This window comes from Triplophysa dalaica, chromosome 8, assembly GCF_015846415.1.
Source record: "Triplophysa dalaica isolate WHDGS20190420 chromosome 8, ASM1584641v1, whole genome shotgun sequence".
Lineage (NCBI taxonomy): Eukaryota > Metazoa > Chordata > Actinopteri > Cypriniformes > Nemacheilidae > Triplophysa > Triplophysa dalaica.
In genome coordinates, this window is record NC_079549.1 from 12,319,013 (window position 1) to 12,335,238 (window position 16,226).

Sequence of the window (16,226 nt, forward strand, 5' to 3'; positions counted from 1 at the left end):
TTAGTTATAGTACTGTAGAAATGGTAAAAATGTAATTCATTAGTGACCTGCAGTGAAGAACGGAGACTGGTATACCACTTTCCAGAGAAAGCCGCCACTTCAACTCTCTCAATGTATCATGTTCCAAGTCAACTTTGATTTCAAAATCTCCCTATTTAACAAGTAGGGGAAAGAAAAAACACTTTCCCTTAATACTTAAAATTATAGATGTAAAAAGATTAATCCTATATTTATTTTAATTAACTAAAACAAAGGATCTTTAATAAAAAACACTTCACTTTACAGCATAAATCCAAAAACACATAAAAACCATCTGAATAAATTGATTATACATCAGTACCTGTAACATTATGTGACAGCGAATGACATCCGGTCCTTCATTTTTAATGTTGGTCATGTCTCTCTTAGGTAACTCTTTTAGGTTTTCTTTTGGTGTAAATATGGCATAAAGTTCACTTCCATTCTCAATATGTCTGTCTTTCAAAGACCCTTGATTAAAAAAATATAAAGCATGCAGTGAAACTAAAGTAACAGGCAGAATGGAACATGGAACGGTATGCTACACAACAGCAGTTTAATTAAATAAAGGGAAAACAAAACTTTTTCAGTATTAGCAGGTGCTAATTCAACAATATTTGGAAGTTAAAACTTAATTTTACATTTAGTCATTTAGCAGACAATTTATCCAAAGTGAATTAAAGGTGGGGTAAAGTGGCGACATTGATAGGTTGAATACAGCCTCCACAGAAAAATATCAATGATATTGAAAAATATCTAGACCCGCTCAATGGTTCTCGCATGACAGAACTTAAGTATCAACAGTGGTGCGGAACCAGATAGAGCGAGCAAGCAATGAACAAACATGCTGTTAAAGTTAGTTAAATATTTTGCCATCGCTGGTTGTGGAAGAACACAGTCGCTGCATAACCTTCCTTCGGATTCCGATATTAGGAATGCGTGGTTAAAGTTTATTTTTAAAGACGTTCCAGCTCTGTGAACATTCTCTTGTCAAAAATAGTTCTAACACTAGTGACGTCACCAGCACCACAAGTCTGTCAAAATCCTATGGGAAACACTGAATGTGCTGCTCCATTCACGAAGTTCAGCTGTGTTTGTTTGTTCACTGCATTTCCGTGAGGATTGTTAAATAAACTGTGGATATAAAGCTGGATTTGCAGATCACTTGAAACATAGATGGTGCGGTCCCAGAGCTAAAAGATGCAGGGCATATGTCGGTGTTTTGTTAGCAATGTAAATACGTTACACACCACACAAACTTATTGTGAATCAAGTTATGCAGAGATAATGCGATGATGTATTGTGTGCCCGTGCTTAAGTTCCATCCCGCGTACACAATCAGGCGGTCATCTGTTTTCAGAAATTATTGTACAGCTGTATCTGTCTTTTATAAATGTGATCAAACGAAAGACTCTTCATGCAAAACATCATAGTTTTCAACATCAGAGTTTAATTTAATCAAATTTAATTTAATTTAATTTAATAAAAAATTATATTTAGTCCTAAATTTACATTTTTACTTTAACAGTTTTAATTTTACAAATAAAATACTCTGGTTTAATACCCTCAGTGTAGGCTATTGAAGTGTTTTAATGAATAAAATGATCATACAGTGATGGTTGTTAGCGTTTTAATTACAGCCTATTTTCCCATCAATTGGCAAACCATTTGACAGTTAAGGCGTAGTCTACATAAAGGGAATAAATGTTATGGGGAGTTTGGTCAAACAATGGGAGTGAGACAGTGAATAGTTTTCTTAAAATCAAAGACTGCCCCGTCCACGGAGCCAGTTAGTGTGTTTGCACAATTTCATTAGAGAACAATGTAATCCCCTGGCTACCATGTCAGAAGAGAAAATTCTACACAAAATTAGTATCCCACGGAGAAAACGCGGTAGGAATCCAGGCATAAAAACAGAATTTGCTGTTTAACGCGGAATGGCACAGAAATCTAACAAGAAATCAGCATTGAACCGTTAACATAACAGCAAACGAAATATTTAGATACTGTTTAAATACGCATTCTGGTTGTTTGCGTGACTATGTGAGAAAAGTTGTGCGGTTGTGTGTACTGAACCGGAATGCATTGTGCTTCCGAAGCTTTCAAAGACAGCGTTTCACTGCAGGAGGACACCAACACATCAACAAATACCATTTGCGGCGATCCGTCAAAATAAAAGTCCGGTTAACTTAAACAAATGCTCTAAGTTATAATATAAAGTTATCTCTAAGTTATAATACTAAGTTATCTCTAAGTTATAATACACTCACATTTGAATTTTTTATAATTCGACCACAGAGTATATTGTTGACTTTAGCAAACTGAAGTGAATGTGCTAGTAAAATTGTGCTACTTATCATAATTTTTTTTACATTTTATATATATATATATATATAGCGCTAGTGTTCAGTTGTCTCGGCTGGATTATTGTTTGTGTGTATGTCGTGTACCCTTCCTGGATTTACCCCATTGTGTGATTTTGGAATCTAGCATTAAACATAATTTACTGCACATGGATCCGCTCCTTGTTTTCCTCCTTATGCTATTCATGACAGGTTATAGGTATCGGTATAGGTGAGTAACAGAAAAAAAATATATCAGTACTCTCTCTTTAAAAAATGGTATCAGTGCATCCCTACTTATCCCTTTACACAAATGAGTGATTTATGCCAGTAATGTGAATCAACAGGATCGTGGAGAACCTTAACACACGATGGCAAACTGTGAGAATATAAATTACTAGGGATGAGCGAGTACAGCATTATCTGTATCTGTTAACCATATGAATTATCTGTATCCGTATCTGTACTCGGACTGGGCGGGGCCTAACCAGAAAGTGGGCGGGATTTAACCCGGAAATTGGGTCGGGTTGTCTTGAGATGGGCGGGGCTTTAACCGGTATGTTATTTTAAGCATGCAATTGATATGGGTTGATCAGAAATTGTTATATTTAATGCTGATTAGAAAAATATTTACATGACAGCATCAGCATTGAGCTTCAGATCAATGGTTTTGATCACGATGACAAACTAACTATATACAGAATAAGTTTTGCAACAATGAATACAACACATGCGGTTGCGATTATGAAGTAAAATGTAATGAACAAGAGTTTTCATCCTAACATAACTTTATTTTTTTAACTTTTAATTAAAAACTGGTTAGAGCCAGCTGACGGTTTAAAAAAGACAGGCAGAGACGCAACGCGAGTCGCATTCTACCAAGCACCACGTCTGAACAAACCCCACGTTTACCAAACTCTACTGGTTAATAAGTAAGTACTACAAACCGAAATAAAAAACAAACCTGAAGCTGAAGAAACCCTAAACGTGAACGGAAAAGACCCGCGAACCTGAGTGACTGAGGGAGAGAGAGAGCTGCGAACACAGTCAGCAACACAATACATCTGTATATGTGTAGGGGAGGGGCGCTGTGACTATCACAGAACGCAGACAAAGTCAGCTACCCAATGAGGATTTTTATTCAATCCGAGCACAGATATTGACTCGTATAATACTCGTACTCGGCAAAAGTGCTTTATCCGTACCGGATACTCGTTTCAGCCGAGTATCCGGCTCAACTCTATAAATTACCCTTTCAAAAACAAGGGAAGCCAAACAGCCAGATAATGTAGCTGGTTAACACAGAAAATTTATGCCTGTGAGGGTGTGGGATCGCACTCTTGAACAATTATAAATACATACACACATATTTCTTTATTTATGCAACTTAAGCGAGCCCTGATAAATGCAATTTATGTTATTTCTAAAGCGTTTCTTTTTAATAAAGATTGTTCTCTCAATACTTTACCAACTAAAGTAACGCGAGGTAGAGCGAACAATAGATTCTCGAGGCATCGATATCAACCTATTCAGCACCACCGCCATGGACAGCACCTGCTAACGTCGCACTTAAGAAGGTTTACCTTATGAAACCTCGAAAGGTATGGTTCGGGGAAAACGTCTAGAGAAGGTATAACTTGAGTTAAGCTGTACCTTTATAACCTCCGTAGCGCACTAAGAGACAACGTTATCGGGAAACACAGCATAGATTAGGGGTGTGCGATATGACGATATTAGATCGTGAACGATTAAAATGACTGCACGATCCACTTTTTCGGGAAAATCGTTAAATCGTCCTATATAGTAGTGTTCTATAGAATTCGTCCACATACTTGCGATAGATTGCGCCATGTAAACAAGCTCGTATACGTTGCTTGTGAATTCAGTAAGATTAAGTGACGCGGTCAGTGAAGATGGAGGGAAACACGGAGGACTTGGTCCCTAAAAAAAATTCTACATCAGTAATATTGAAATGGTTTGGGTTTTCCCAAACTGACACGGCCCAAACAACAGTTATTTGCAAATGTGGCAATGATAAGATTCGAGCGTCGTAAGGCAACACAACGAACCTTTTTAACCACCTCAAAATAAAAGGGACTGAAAGAGTATGCCGACAGTCAAATTATAAAGGGATCCCACGCGAGTAAATCAGGTACAACCAAGCATACGGAAACTAAAAGGCTTAAACAACGACTTTAGCGAAAGAACCATTTGAGAAAGGAACTCCGTATCCGTATGACAGAATGAACAAGCGCTGGAAAGATGTCACTGACGCGGTCGCATTTTACCTGGCCAAAGACATGATTCCCATAAAGACTGTGGAAAATGAGGGCTTTAAAAAACTGCTCAAAGTCGTGGATCCACGTTACGAAATACCCAGCCAAAAATATTTATCCTCCACGTCCATTCCACAGCTTTACTCCGAGTGCCGCAACAAGATGAAAAACAAAATTCAAAATGTAAAGTTTTTTGCTAACAGCTGATTTATGGTCTTGCACTTGCATTAAATATTAACTTGATTAAAATATACTTCATAATATAAATGGTAAAGAGTATATTTTTATATGGGGACTTAGTTTGGCTGTATTGAAGCCCCTTTAATTTGCAAAATAGTCTTAAAACCAACTTGAAGAAGAACCGCGATAAAATCGTGAATCGTGATCTATCTGGAAAAAAATCGTGATTTGAATTTTTTTCTAGATCGCCCACCCCTAGCATAGATATTTATGCGATTTTTTTTATTGAAAACCTACTTATGATGCCTTCTCAAACATGCATCTGAAGTACAATATGTGAAAAAATAAAATTAGGGGATGGAAAACAACACTGTAAGTGATATTTGTTTATGGGTGTTTGATCTTGACAAACTTGAGAGTACTTACAGGTGTTGAAAAAGGGATCATCTGTCAAGGCCATACCATCAGCAGTGTAAAGACATACAGACGTGTGCCTATCAACATTATTTTCGTGGCAAATTCGAAGCATCACGTCGTCCACTGTATTTTGTGAGGGATCTAGACCTGTGGATGCAGTAAAAGATTATCTATGAAATAGTTTAAAGCTTGGGTGAGGGCCTTCCATTATATCATGCTGCTAAGCCAATTTGTACCACTCCAATCAAATAATAAATGAGAATAATATATTATAAATAAAGATTAATAATAATGCATAATTACAATGATACGATCTGGGGTTCACTTGGTCAGTTTTAAATTCAACAAAGCAGGTAGGTATAATTGTAAGAAAAATTACGGGCTATGTTATTTGGCTCTTTAATTGTATAGTTTATGGAATCTTCATTTTCTGCAACATGTAAAAGTAGGACAGATAATTTAAGTCAAAAATATTCTTTTTTTCATTATTTAAATAATTGAAATTATCAAATCCAGTGAAAATTATATCTTACTAGGATAGTACAAAGTAGCTTGGCCTTTACAGTAAAGTGAGGAACTTTAATTTTGTATTGTTTGTTAAGTGTAAGGTTTATAAGGCTATACCGGTGATCTCTTGCCTCTCAGCACATTTTGGATATCGGTAGAATACATGAAATGCATCAAGCGATTTCATGACAGGCATTTGTTGCATCTCTGGAGTATGTGTACTGCCAATTCTTTGCAAGTAAGCGATCATGTTTTGATACCGAGCCATCTCTGCCTGAGATAAACCTTCGAAGAAAAAAACATTCAACAGAACAAAATTAGCAGGTGCTCATTTTCATGGAAACACGTGAGAGAGTTACATACACCCTTCGGAACTGCAGTTGATGGTTATCCCTAATGAATCAAGTGGTGTTCATGACATCTTGTATACAGACATGAATTATAATGCATCACAAAATCACTTTTATAAAACTCGTACCTAAATCTTTTTGGGTCTTCTCATTGATACTGTCAGTAAAATCCTGTTCTTCTTTAATCCCAAAGTCAAGGAATCTTTTGTAGAATCCTTCCAATCTGAATTTCTCCAGTAATTTGTATATTTTCTCCATCTGAAATAAACAATTGAAATGTTAATGCATTCATACAAACATAAATACAGCATACAATATAACAGGGGTATTCAATAAAAATTCCAGGAGGTTTGGTCTAGGAGGGAATAGCCTTTAATAGAAGTATTATAATTCATATTTGTAAAAAAACTTCACAGACATTTATGCATTTACATTTTTGTATACAATACAATGTAAGTCGCTTTGGATAAAGGTGTTGTATCAGGCTTCCCATGACCTTAGCGTTGCTAGCGCCATGCTCTACCCACGGAGCCACAAGAAAGCCTTTTCTGTGGCTGACAACAATGTTCTCATGATAAACAGAAAACAAAGTTACTTGCTAAATTAGCCTTTCCATGCAATTCATACCAGAACTACTGTACTTTAAATAATTTCCCAACTAGAATGTTGTTCATTACAAAATGTGATCCTGCTTTTGAAACCCCAGCATAAGACTTTTTATTGTTTTCTACATAAAATCATCCTACTGAATATTTGTTGAAAATATAACAACAATAACTTTAATATTAACTGAACAATGCCATTTTAAAGATCGAAATCTTAGTGAAATTCATGTTTGAAATTAATATTTGATTATCTTAGATTATGAGACTTTAGCCTGTGTTTTCACAGGGTCACAAATGTTTACAAGCTTAACAATAATGCTAATGCTAAATGTAGATAAAAACGTTATGGTTCATAAAGTATCACAAATCTGGTTGAAGACCTTAAACAATTAACATACTGACTGATACAAAGGCTTTAATATTGCTGCATTTTGTTTACTGTTGTGTTTCCATTTGCATGCTCGTGTCTGCACTGCTGTTGTTAAAATAAGCACGTGGCTGCTGCTCTTAAGTCTTTGGCGGGATGAAAGCAGCGCGCGCGGAGCGGAAAGTCAATTACAATTACTTATCAATTACATACATTTTCCTAAGAGCGCGTGTGTTGGGATTCTCAGTTGTGTTGACGCGCGTCTCATTTAAGCAATCAAAATAGTCAAATGTTTAAAATGGTTGATTAGGCAATGTCTCGCGGTCAGGATGGAACGAAGCAGATAAGATCCGGATCCGACCCGAGGTCTGCCGTATAATATGCTTTTCGACAGTTCACTGCCGTGAAAGGTTTCTAAACTGTTTACGCTTCAAGGCGTAAACACATAAAACACTCTTTATACGCTAATTTTCCATTAATTAAACTAAAACTGTCACTACTTTTAGAAACTTCGACTTGATCCTGATAAACATAAAATTCTGGTATCTTGATGCATAAAAATATCTTGCTGTTTTCGGAGACGAATAAAAGAATTATGTAACCACTAGAGGGCAGTGTGCACAGCAGAAATTAGCATAAGAAAATAAGCATTTAAGACAGTAACTGTGAAAAAATAAACTTTAATATCACAAATAAAGTCATTTTCGGAATACTTCAGTATCGATAGAGGGAATAAATTATGCAATGCTTATTTTCATTTTGCTTACCTTAGGCCAACTTTACTTTTCACTACTGCTAGAACATTTTCATGCTCGATTTTGTCGTCTAAAACGTAAAATACTATTTAAACTTAAATACGATTGCTCACATGGTTCTCTTACGGCATTTGATGATAACAACGAGACCGAAGGAAGCAAACAATTACACCACAGAAAAAAGCTAACGTTACGTGTCCGAATGAGCGAGCTAACGTTGAAATAGGAATCAGAAAACAAAGCGTTAGCGGAAATATATTTTTTCACTTTTTTTAAGTTACAACACTTTACAACAATGTCGTAACTTTGTTAACATTAGTAACTGGATTAATTTACATGCACCAACAAATGAGCAAGTTGTTCAGCTATTATTAAATGTTAGCATTGGGTATAAACACAAACAAGTTTCTATTTTTATATAAAGTGATTTAAAATGTTATTATTTACCTTGTTAGCAGATATCCCGAAATGTTAAAAAATGAAATTGCAAGAGTGAGCAATTATACGCACTCTTCATGCAAGCTTTGTTGCGAGCAAGGGGTGGAGCTATAAATTCAGAGTGAGAAAAACACGTGCTCTCTTGCAAATACTTCCAAAGTTTAAAAAATACTGTATTTGTTTTAGGAGTTTTATTACTTCTGTATGGGTTGATGGTGGAATATGCTATGCTGGACAGCTGAGCTGAGACAAGCTATGAAACTTCTTGAATCTAAAGGTGTATTCGAGTTTATGCAGTGCTGCAAGAAAGTAGAACGAATCGTTCTTTTGAGCCGGTTCTTTATAGTGAGCCGATCGAACCGGTTCACCAAATCGAACTGAATCTTTCAAAGCGGTTCGTGCCTCCAGAAAGCACTTATCAACATATTTCCTCAGTTACCCACGCGTGCACCCCCAAGAGCGGTTCTCGTTAATGATTCAAGAATCGGTTGCAACAGTTTTTGGATCACTAGTACTTCCATTGAACCAAGAGCTTGTTCACTGTCTTTCGGACACGTCCGATTTGTGAATAATATAAATGTGAACCGGTTGATCAGCGCTAGTGACTTGATAAACTGCGGCTGCGCATGCGTGCGTGTGAAATCTAGCAGGCTTCTCTCACTCTGAAGTTATAAAAATCTTGAAATTTAGAAAAAACAATGTATGAACGCAATAAGCACGGGTGACGACGACGAGCGGGGCAATCTAACAAAACGTAAATTTATTAATAACAAATAAATAACAGATTATTCACTTTATAACGTCCACTTGCATATTTCTGCCTTTGTCTGTATCTGTGTGCATTATTTGCCAAACGTAAACGTGATAAACTTATCAGATCATGATGATGTTTTAAGTGATTATAATTAATGCCTTAAAGTGTCTTCATTAAATGTTTAGCCAAGTGTTTTTTTATCCCGACCGACGTCATAAGAGTACGTCTTTACGTTCTGGCGTAAATTAACCGATGAATCGATGAAATTAACAGTTCATTGAATCGAACTGTCCGAAATAACCGGTTCGCGGAAAAGAGCCGGACTTCCCATCACTACAGGAAAGGACTAGCTGATGACATAACATTGCCGCGAGAAAGGGTCGAGAGCCGACTGCTACATATTCCTTTGAATCACTCTCGCGGTAATGTGATGTCATCCTCTTGTCAATTCTTGCGGCGGAACGTGAAGTCGGATGGTGAAAGCTAATTATGACATATCTTAGAGTTATGAAAGACGGCATGAAATCTAAATGGAAAATTGTTTTTTTATGGAATACAGATCTAATGTTTGCTTGTTAGTGACTTATATGTGCACTTCATTTCTTAATATATTCATGCACCCTCGTAATCGTTAATTATGACCTTTACCTCCCCCCTCCTTACATCCGGTCACGAGGAATGGCGCGAGGGTGTTCTGCCGGATTGTCGTACTCTGTCAGATTTTCCTATCGCAAGGCAAAATTTTATATAAAATAAACCACATCAACAAAATAAACAGGTAGGATGCTTTTACAATGCAAAGTACCATATCAGATGGTCCTGCCGTACCATCTTAAAATAAACATATACATTTTTTACAGAGTAAATACCCTATCAGATAACCCTACAATATAAAAAAACAGGTAGGATTAATTTACAGTGCAAAATACCCTATCAAATTGTTTTACCAGTAATAAATAAAATATTCAAAAACACTTTTACTGTGCTTTACTTAATTATTATCTTGATGTTTTCATCACTTTCATCATCTTTCTTCGTTGCCTCATTTTTGTCAAAGCAGACATTGCGCAAGATCTCGGAGGCCTTTGAGCGGCCGAATCACTGCGCAGAAAAATGTGGCTAATCGCCACTGTCTGCTTCTTCACTGTCGAAAACTGCTGAGCGCAGTCCTCGACGGTGTCACCAAATAGCCCACCCTGCTAGACGGGTGCATCAAGAAAGTGGACTTTCTCGGTGTCACTCATCTGCACAAGGTCCAGCCAGGGGTGTCTCTCCTGGACCACTACCGTGGACATCGTCCGACCCAGGGCCCAGATCCTGCATTATACCCGGGTCGGCCTTACCCTCGTGGAGCTCTCTCAACGCCTTGGCCTGGTGGACCTGCAGGATGGCCATGGTGTGGAGAGAGGAGGCAGCCTGGCCCGCGGCGGCGCAAGCCTTCGACACCAGTGATGCCGGTTGGGGGACAGTCAGAAGAGCGAGTCAGGGTGCGAGCGGCCTGTGAGCACTTGGCTGGCAGGTTTACATTCGCAGAGGTCCCCACATCACTAAGGCCGCTATCACTGGCGGACATAGGGGCCTTAGCCACCGACGTCACGGCCCGGGTAGCAGACGAAATGGTGGCTGGTTCCCGGAGGACGACAGCCACCTGTGACTGCAACTTCTGTATGACCATCTGCCCGCAGTGCTGGCAAGATGTGTCAACGAAAGCTGCCTCAGCGTGCTGTACGCCCAGACAATTGAGGCATCTATCGTGTCCATTCCCCTCCTCAATGAGGGTACCGCACCCAAGAGAACAGCGGGACATGCCGCGCTGGAGAATGCTCAGTCCTGAAAAGGACCTTTTGGAAAATATCTCATACACCTCTGGAACCACCGAGACGCCCAGGGGAAGCTCGCTGCAGGCTGGGAATAATCCGCTGCTCTACGTCGTAGATCTGGCAATGTAGGAGAAGAATTCGTTGAATTCATCTTGTTCGTAGTCATGAGCGAAGGCTCTGAAGAACAAAAGGTAAATGAATGCTACACGCTGTCTTCCTTTTATACTGGATATCTGGGGGTGGAGACCGGCATGCAAATTTAATTCGCCAAATTTCATTTCACCGACAGAAAGGGAACTCCTGCCTTGCAGTTCTCCTCCATGCTCCTGTAGGAACTTATCCTGTCCCGTGGGCATACAGGATAGAGAAGTATCCCAAGTATCTGTCACTGGGTGATTCAGAATGTGGGCGTAACCAGTAAACCATCTCACCTACTATTTTATGAATACTGAGCATTTGGACATACTATAGTGTTTTCTCTTACTATATAGTAGGTAAGTAGGCATATTTGGATGCAACATTAGTACACGCACGTCCAAATCTCACGAGACATAGTGCACCAGCCGGGAATTTCTTGCCTACTGTTTTATGAAGACTGAGGTTTCGGACATACCAGACGTTATGCGATTTTTCATTAGGCCATTGTCTGGTCTTGAATCGAATCAAATTGGACTCTATATGCTACCTACTAGTAGGAACTTACCTGTCTTGAGAGTATTTCAAAGGCTTTCCGAGACATCTACAGCACCCATTCATCTGCACGTCCCCGGATTCCACTGCCAGCCGTCCATGGTCTCCTAGGACTGGAGTACAGTAATATTCATCTGCTTCTCTCATCAGTGAATATTCTTATGCCATATACTCACCTGTTGATACTATGTGTTAATAAACTACTGTTTGAAGACTTACCATCTCGCATCCTATTGGTTCTGTTACAACCTCAAGCCAAAGCTCTGAAACCTACTAATCACATGTGTGAAGGGTGTCCCAAAGAAAACCTTTTTTCTGACTGGAAAGTTTGCCCAAGTCAAGCACCCAGCACACCTTTCCTAACACCCGCTCTGGTTTTGATTCAAGAATATTGTGAAGTAAACAAAGCTATTTGGATTATTTTTGCATTATGTGTACCCTGAACAAGCACCTTCACAAGCTGCCGTTCAGGAGGATCACACAGAGGCGCATCCTGACATCCATCGGGTGTCAGGATTGGTTTGTGGCAATCGACCTGAAGGACGCTTACTTTCACACCGGCCGTTCCTACGGTTCACGTTCGAGGGGCGTGCATATCAGTAAAGAGTCCTCCCTTTCGGTCTGTCCCTGTCCCTGTCCCCACGGGTCTTCACGAAGATCATGGAAGCCGCCCTTTCTCCCCTCTGGGAAAAAGGTGTGCGGGTACTGAACTATCTCAATGACTGGTACACTCGCGAGATCTGTTGTGTACGCAAATGGACCTGGTGCCCCGGCACCTAGATCGATTGGGACTACAGGTCAACCGAGAAAGGAGCAAGCTCTCCCCAGTGCAGCGCATCCTCTTTCTCGGCATGGAACTCAACTCTGTCACCAGGTCGGCGCGACTGTCCGCGCCAAGTTGGTGTTGAACTACCTGGAACAATTCAGGCAGTCAGCGGCCCGCTTGAAACAGTTTTCAGATCCTCCTGGGACACATGGCGTCCTCCGCGGGGGTAATACACCTCAGGTCGATGCACATGAGAACGCTCCAACCCTGGCTACAGATTCGAGTTCCCGAGGAAAGCGTGGCACACCAGCAGCAGGGGCATGGTGATGACGCCCCTCTACCGACACACTCTAACCCTCTGGTCTTCCATGACCTTTTTCCGGACTGAGGTCCCACTTGGGCAGGTCGAGGCACAACGTGGTGACGACAGACGCCTCCCTGCAGGGCTAGGGGCACGCAGTAGCGGTGCGCTGGACGGGTCCCCCCCGTGCTGGCAAATCAATTGTCTAGAGTTATGGGCTGTGCTACTGTGGAGGCTACGGCCTTTCGTGCAGGACAAGCACGTGCTGTCCGCAGCACTACAGCCGTGGCGTACATCTATCATCAGGGTGGTTTACGCTCATGGCAGCTAACACGACTTGCCCGACGCCTCCTCCGGTGGAGTTAACAGGTGATCCGCTCCCTGCGGGCCCTCACATCCCAGGCAAACTGAACCAGACAGCCGACGCGCTTTCTCGTCAGTATACGCTTCGCGGAGAGTGGCGAATCCACCCCCGCGCAGTCCAGCTCATTTGGATGCTGTTCGGGGCAGGCACAGGTAAAACTGTTCGCCTCCCGCAACACCACCATTGCCCGCTTTGGTACTTCCGGTCTGAGGCCCCCCTCAGCACGGATGCCCTTGCGCACAGTTGGCCGCGGGATGGGCAGAAGTACGCCCCCCCCCAATGAGCCACCTTGCACAGACACAGACAACGGCACTTGGTTCTCAGAGCTAATGCTCTGGACAACGACTCCCCTTGGTCCATTCCCTTGACAGAGGACCTGCTCTCTCAGGGGAAGGGCACGTTCTGGCATCCCAGACCAGACCTCCATGTCTGGTCTGTAGACGGGACGATAAGATCCTGAGTAGGCTACTCCCCCTCTGTGGCTGAGACCATCACCCAGGCTTGGGTCCCTTCTACTAGGCCGTTATACGCCACTAGATGGCCCCTCTTCTCATCCTGGTGTCTCTCTCAACGAGAAGACCCACTGAGGTGCTCGATCGGGATCGTGTTGTCCTTCTCAAGAGACTGGAGACTATCCTCTCTGTAACAATTCTCCATAAAAGGAAGGAAGGAGGCGGGAACCGGCAAACATTTAAACATTTAATAAAGTAATATAAAAGCCGGTGGCCCCTCACGGACGACCGCCGGCGAACAAAACATAATATAAATACAAATACAAACATAACACAAGTTCGGGCCCGGTCCTCTCTCTTCGACGGTCCGGTCGCTCGTTCCTTTTATATGCTCCCATCTCCTACGTGATTCGAAGCCGGTGTGCGCACAGCTGGTGCTAATTCACAATTACTCAACGGACTCGAACCACAGTCTCGCCCCGCCTACTCTACTACATACCCCCATCACCCCTCACAGGCCCGGGGGTACCCCCGCGACTGTGCAAGCTCCCTCTCCCTCCTTCGGGGGGGTGGGGTGGGGGGTATGCAGTGACGAGACGAGACAACGGAGACGGGAGCCCTCGGAGCGACCGTAAAGAGAGAGGGGAGAGAGGAAACAAAAAAAATTAAAGTCCGGTTCCCCGACATGCTGCCGCTCGTTCCTCAACCAGCCGGAGTACTCTCCTTCGCGGTGCCTTGCGGTGGCCCTGGGGCTTCGGTGGACGGCTCGACTGTCCGTCCCTGGCGGCCGGCGGTGGCTCCTCCTTTATCTGGGAGTCGGGGCGGGTTCCCCGTCCCCTGCTCCTCCCTCTTGGGCGGACGGACGCAGGCTCCGGCCTCTGGCAGGCGGTGGCCGCACTCGGCACTTCCGCCTCCTGCTCCTCCCCCTCGGGAGACGGACGCAGGCTCCGGCCTCTGGCGGACGGCGGCAACCCCCCCCCGCTCCCGCTTGGACGACAGCCACCCCACCTCGACCCAGGGGCGTGGCAGCAAAGGTCGCCGTTTCACCGAAGCTTTGACGGTGGCCGCACTGTGCACTTCCGTTTCCCCAGAGCCACCGCTTCGGGCAGCCACTGGCAGACGCCCTTCGTCCGCGCTGCCCGAACTATCCGGCACCGCGAGGCCACTCGGCGGCGAGGACTCTCCGACAGCATGTCTCTCCTTCCTCCCGGGTTTCGGCACCAATGTAACACAATTCATAAAATGGAAGGAAGGAGGCGGGAACCGGCAGACATTTAATAAAGTAATACAACAGCCGGCGGCCCCTCACAGACGACCGCCGGCGAACAAAACATAATATAAATACAAATACAAACATAACACAAGTTCGGGCCCGCTCCTCTTTCTTCGACGGTCCGGTCGCTCGTTCCTTTTATATGCTCCCATCTCCTACGTGATTCGAGGCCGGTGTGCGCACAGCTGGCGCTAATTCACAATTACTCACCGGACTCGAACCACGGTCTCGCCCCGCCTACTCTACTACACTCTCCCCTCCACACTGAATGTGTATGTAGTCGCTTTCGCAACTCATCACGACTCAGTTGATGGAAAGTTTCTAGGGCAGCACGACCTGGTCACCAGGTTCCTAAGGGGCGTGAGAGGGCGGAATCCGCCACGTCTCCGTTCCATACCCTCTTGGGACCCTAACGTGGTCCTGGTCGGCCTCTCTGGGCCCCCCTAGAGCCCCTCGGAGGATCCGATCTTCTTCTCCTTTCAAGTAAGACGGCCCTCCTGATGGCGCTCGCTTCCTTCAAGAGGGTATGGGACCTTCAAGCATTCTCCGTGTCCTTGGATTGCCTTGAATTCGGCCCTGGAAACTCTTGCGTTATCCTGAGACCCAGGCCCAGATATGTGCCCAAAGTTCCCACGACTCCCTACCGGGACCTAGTGGTGAGTTTGCAGGCGCTCCCCATCGGGGAGGAAGAGCCAATCCCCTCCGTGTTGTGTCCAGTACGCGCACTGCGCCTCTACTTGGACCGCACGCAGAGCTTCAGGAGCTCTGACCAGCTCTTATTTATCTGTTTTGGAGGACTGCAGAAGGGGTAGGCTGTCCCCATGCAGAGACTGGCGCACTGGATCGTGGATGCCGTCACGGCGGCACACCGATCACAGGATCTCCCATGCCCATTGGCAGTGCTGGCTCACTCCACACAGGGTATAGCCACCTCCTGGGGACTGGCTAGAGGCGCCTCTCTGGCAGACATTTGTAGAGCTGCGGATATGTCATCGCCCAACACCTTCGCAAGGTTTCACAACCTTTGCGTAAACCCGATGTCAGCCCACGTCCTACGTGGCAACATGTGCCGTGGCAACATCCGCCGGGCGAATGCCTGTCTCATGTTTACAAGCCACTCACATTGCTTCCTAATAGTGAACAGACAAACGTGTCAAAGTGACATTTTATATACTTTTAAGTTACGGCAGGTCCCTGGGGTCTTACTTAAAAAGTACAGGTACTTTCAATGTCTTTATTTGCAGCTTTGCCTCTTTCAGAGTGGATGATTTCCATTGAAAACTAAATAAATCCATCGCTCTCTTGTCTCCCGTAAGGCTGGGAACATTGTTCTGTGCAGCCAACAACACAACAGTTCATAAGCTTTGCAACTTTTGCCATGGTGTTGGAACTTCACACATGTGAAAACAGCAATGGCGGTGGCGCAATGGGTGAACACATTCAGAACAAGGGGCGGAAATATCATAATAAGAACGGCTATTTACGTCAGTAAGAGCGCTATTTCTAAAGCGTTCGTTTTCTCAAAGGCTTGCAGAAATAGGTTCACATAAA

The 16,226-nt window shown here is 43.2% G+C and overlaps 1 protein-coding gene across 3 annotated transcripts in view; it reads right to left on the bottom strand.

The window, feature by feature from the left end:
* LOC130428073 (uncharacterized) overlaps window positions 1–8,468 on the bottom strand; it is a 34,968-nt gene extending 26,500 nt beyond the window's left edge. Inside the window, exons 1-6 of one of the 3 annotated variants that reach the window (XM_056755917.1) lie at window positions 8,265–8,468; window positions 6,219–6,348; window positions 5,858–6,025; window positions 5,243–5,380; window positions 341–489; window positions 48–151 (exon numbers count right to left, since the gene is read on the bottom strand). In XM_056755917.1, the coding sequence (XP_056611895.1) occupies window positions 48–151; window positions 341–489; window positions 5,243–5,380; window positions 5,858–6,025; window positions 6,219–6,348 (689 nt within the window). In that variant the 5' untranslated portion in view covers window positions 8,265–8,468. Of the gene's footprint in view, window positions 1–47; window positions 152–340; window positions 490–5,242; window positions 5,381–5,857; window positions 6,026–6,218; window positions 6,349–7,275; window positions 7,386–8,264 lie in introns of those variants that run through there. The other 2 variants (XM_056755918.1, XM_056755921.1) reach the window with 2 other exon arrangements.
* Between the last annotated feature and the right edge of the window lie 7,758 nt (window positions 8,469–16,226).